Genomic DNA, 4,013 nt, shown 5'->3' on the forward strand with positions numbered 1-4,013 from the left:
CCCCCCCCCCCCCGCCCCCCCCCCAGTGCATGAATGTCGTGCACCGGGCCTCTAGTTATATATAATGCACAATCATGTATTGAAATACAAGTGAGGTTCCATTTTCTACGACAAGATTGTTAAGTGCTTCCCAGCCGTTGAAGCACTTCACTCCAACCAGTATGTGTGGGGCAGTCTCAGAATAGGCTTTTCCTCCAGCACTGTTTTACCACTGAAAGCTAACAAAAAATTCTAAGAATAACCTGCAACAATCTTACTGTGGAAAAGGGGTGTACAGTTGTGAGTACACGAAACAGAGTTTCTTCTTGTATTATTATTTATTAATTACTATATTACTTTCCATACAAACAACTGTAAAACTACTGTTGCCCCACCCTGTGTTTTTCTAAGGCTAATAACACAAGAAAATGCTTATCCTATATAATAAAAAGGTAATACACAAATTGACCCTAACAGCAGAATGACTGGGAATGACTGGTCACTATGACACACACCGACCACCAGGGGGACAGATGCTCAGTGCAGGAGCTGCCCTCTGGTGGTCAGTGCGCTCCCACAGGGGGAGCTCTGCTCAGCCACAAGCCAGGCTGATGGCTGTCAGCACAGCAGTGGTGGCGGGAGCCTCTCCCGCCTCCTGAGCAGCGCTAAGGATGTCCGACTGCAGCTTAGGCCTGCTCCTCGCTGGCAAGTGGACATCCCCCGAGGGCTCCTGGGCTGCCAGAGGGATGTCTGACTGCCAGCAGGGATTGGGCCTAAGCCAGCAGGTAGACATCCCTTGAGGGGTCCCAGACTGTGAGAGGGCACAGGCCGGGCTGAGGGACCCCCCTGCTCCTCGCTGGCAAGTGGATGTCCCCCGAGGGCTCCTGGGCTGCCAGAGGGATGTCTGACTGCCAGCGGGGATTGGGCCTAAGCCAGCAGGTGGACATCCCCCGAGGGGTCCCAGACTGTGAGAGGGCACAGGCCGGGATGAGGGACCCCCCCCCAAGTGCACAGATTTTTGTGCATCAGGCCTCTAGTAGTAGAATAAGTAGAAACCAGCGTATCCATAAAGCATACGTACACTGTACTCTGGTAGTGGAAGGGAGGAAGGGGGCATGCTTTTATGTGTTTGTGTGTCTGTGTAACACATACACACTTTTACAGTGTGCATGTATGTGTGTAGTATAACCAGACTTCATAGGAAAAGGGCTATAAGGACGTATTCTAAAAGCTTATCAGTGATTAGATCTGAGTAAGAGGATTTTGTTTTAGCTATGGATTAAGTTTTACAATAGAAGTTACTGAGGAAGTAGAAACTTGCTCAACAGCTGACTTTTTGGGATTTGTTTGAATTATATCTTTAAAAATACAGTATTTGAAACCTGTTTTATAGAACACAAAAAGAATCAGTTAAAAAAAAATAAAGACACCTATGAAATGCCAGAACTATATCATCAAAAAAAAAATCAGTTTAATATCATTTGGGGGGTAGGATTTTATTACTGTTTTATTTCTAAGATACGGGTGCCATTATGTTCCTTTTTTGTTTAAAATCAATCACTGATTCTCAGTTAGTCAAGATCTCGACTGATTCACCACCTGCCTTTCAGGTGCTTTTCCTGCCACCCTGTCCCTGTCCCTTCTCTCATCTGGGGAGAGGATGGGATGCTGTGTAGAAGGGCGGGACTTAGGAATATGATATATACTTGTACCCACTTTTATTATGTTTCAACCATAACAGAAACAAAAATGCTTTTCCCCAGGCATGCTGTGTGCTCCCACACCTCTGATTCTTCATACTTTATATGTGAAATATGCCTCTGTCTCACAGTGCCTTGCCCTGGCAGGACAGCGCCCTCTTTCCCAGTGACTGCGTAGCTGTGTGGCTCTCATCACGCTTGCCTCCTATTGTGATGTTTGTTGTTGAAGTGTGTGTGGACTAGGAGTGTAAAGTGACTATTTCTCATTCCATACTTGGTTTCTTACCTATTGCTGCACTCGCCACAGACCACAAGTGAATTGTAAGATTTTAAAATCTTAGTTAGGATTTCGACTGTGTCAGCACCCTTGCAAGGGGTCAGATATCAGCCTAAATCTGGCTTCAGCTCTGCCCCTGAGCGTGTGTCTCCTTTCACGGATACAAGTGCTTTCCTTGAGTTGCTGTTGCTGGTGCCGCTCTGGGCTTCTCATGGTGAACTTGACCAATAGAATGACCAGAAATAGCGACTGAGAATGTAGTCTCCCTTTGCCCATCTGATCTTTTCTTGCTCTTTTCTTGGTAAATAATGGTGTGATGATATCATTGTTTGTGTGATGTTTTTGCCTCGAGCTTTTCGAAAATATACAACTCCATTTTGCTATATCCTTTACTCTCTTCCTGAAAATCACCGCTTGCTAAGAGAACTGTGCTAAGACGCCCACCCGGAGTCATTCTGACGCCGCATGTCTGTGTTTTAACATTGCTGTATGTCTCCGCGCTTTTTATACTCCAGTTCACGTCAGACATTGTGATCTCGAATCGGGGTGCTGACCCAGACCTCCATGTATTTCTGAGTAATAAAAGAATAGGGGAAGAAAAGGAACAACATTTTTTTTTCTCTTGCCTTACAAAAGACAGCTGTCTATATTTCATATGAATATGTGTTTGTGTGTGTTTAGTTTGCACTAGTGGCTATCCTTTATTAAGTATAAAATATATCTCCTCGTGTCAGATAACTTTCCCCAGATGGCCCATCAGAAGCGGTTCATTGAACGGAAATACAGACAAGAGTTAAAAGAAATGAGGTGGGAAAGAGAACATCAAGAGAAAGAGCCAGATGAGACCGAAGACATAAAGAAATAAAGGAGGACACGGACATCATGGCGTATTTGCTTGCTTAATAACTGTGACTGTTGCCCATTGAGTTGTACCCCAGTTTTTCTACAGACAGTGAATGAAGTGTGTGGTTGAAATAAAACCCAGTCAAATCACTATTGTTGTTTTACTGGTTTTATATTCTGTTTTTAGCTGGTGGTCTTTATTACCAGGTATTTGATTTCTTTTTAATGGAAACCTTCACTTTAGCAGATATGTGTCCCCTTTTATTTTTTTTCTTTAAACAATAAAATTTTAAAAGTTTATTCTGTGTGGAATAGATCCTGTTTTTCTATCTCTGAGATTATTACCCGAGACTTTCAGCTGGCAAGTGAAAAATTCACTTTACCAGATATTTGGATTACTCTCTACTAACATGTATACTTTTTAAACTCTCTGGATTATTAACTAGATTTTTTAGCTTGCATGTGGATGTTTATCAAGTTCTCAGCTGCAAATATTGAACTTCACCTTCTCTAAGCAGTGAATCCTTTGTAAATGGAATCTCTTTAATGTTTAACTGGCTAACAGGAGAGGGAAAGACATATTTGAGTCACATATATTCTTTGAGTCATTAGAATAGGGATGAAGTCAGGACTCTAAGCCAGACCCTTTAAGAAGTTTATAGATGGACTTCAGGGAAGTTCCACATGAACCTCCTGAAATTTTATGTGTGTCTGGGTTTGGGGAGTGGGTGGGGAGCTGGAAGAGAGGGTTCATGGCTCTCATCAGTTCAAAGTGGTCCCTGCAACAAAGGGTTAACAATTATATTAAAAGATATGACATTTAAAAAAATGTTATTTTATACTGAACATCACTGGTTTCTTATTAATAAAGGCAAAACTTTCTTTTGAATGAGTTTTCATCCGTTATTTTAGCAAATATATAGTGAGTGCCTACTATATTTCAGGCACTGTTCTAGGCTCTGGGGCTACAACAGCAATGAACAAAACGTTCGCGCGCGCGCACACACACGTACACACACATCAGAGGGAAGCATGAGAGAGAAGACCTCGATAGGGTTTTTAATTTGTTAATCATAACAATGTAAGATGGTGCCTGTAAGAAAAGGTTGCCCTGCCCACCTCTCCCACAGACAGCAGTACTGGGAGGGAGAGAAGGCTGATTCATCAGGTGTTCCTGAAAATGTATGAGCAAACGCAGGGAAAACATGACTTCT

At 42.9% G+C, this 4,013-nt stretch overlaps 1 protein-coding gene across 1 annotated transcript in view; it reads left to right on the forward strand.

The window, feature by feature from the left end:
- The window catches only part of DROSHA (drosha ribonuclease III), a 105,383-nt gene extending 102,433 nt beyond the window's left edge, over positions 1–2,950 (forward strand). The window contains exon 36 of the mRNA XM_023757055.1: positions 2,691–2,950. Coding sequence (XP_023612823.1) covers positions 2,691–2,821 — 131 coding nt within the window. The 3' untranslated portion in view covers positions 2,822–2,950. The remainder of the gene's footprint in view (positions 1–2,690) is intronic.
- The last annotated feature ends 1,063 nt before the right edge of the window (positions 2,951–4,013 follow it).

Source organism: Myotis lucifugus, unplaced genomic scaffold, assembly GCF_000147115.1.
Source record: "Myotis lucifugus unplaced genomic scaffold, Myoluc2.0 scaffold_0, whole genome shotgun sequence".
Lineage (NCBI taxonomy): Eukaryota > Metazoa > Chordata > Mammalia > Chiroptera > Vespertilionidae > Myotis > Myotis lucifugus.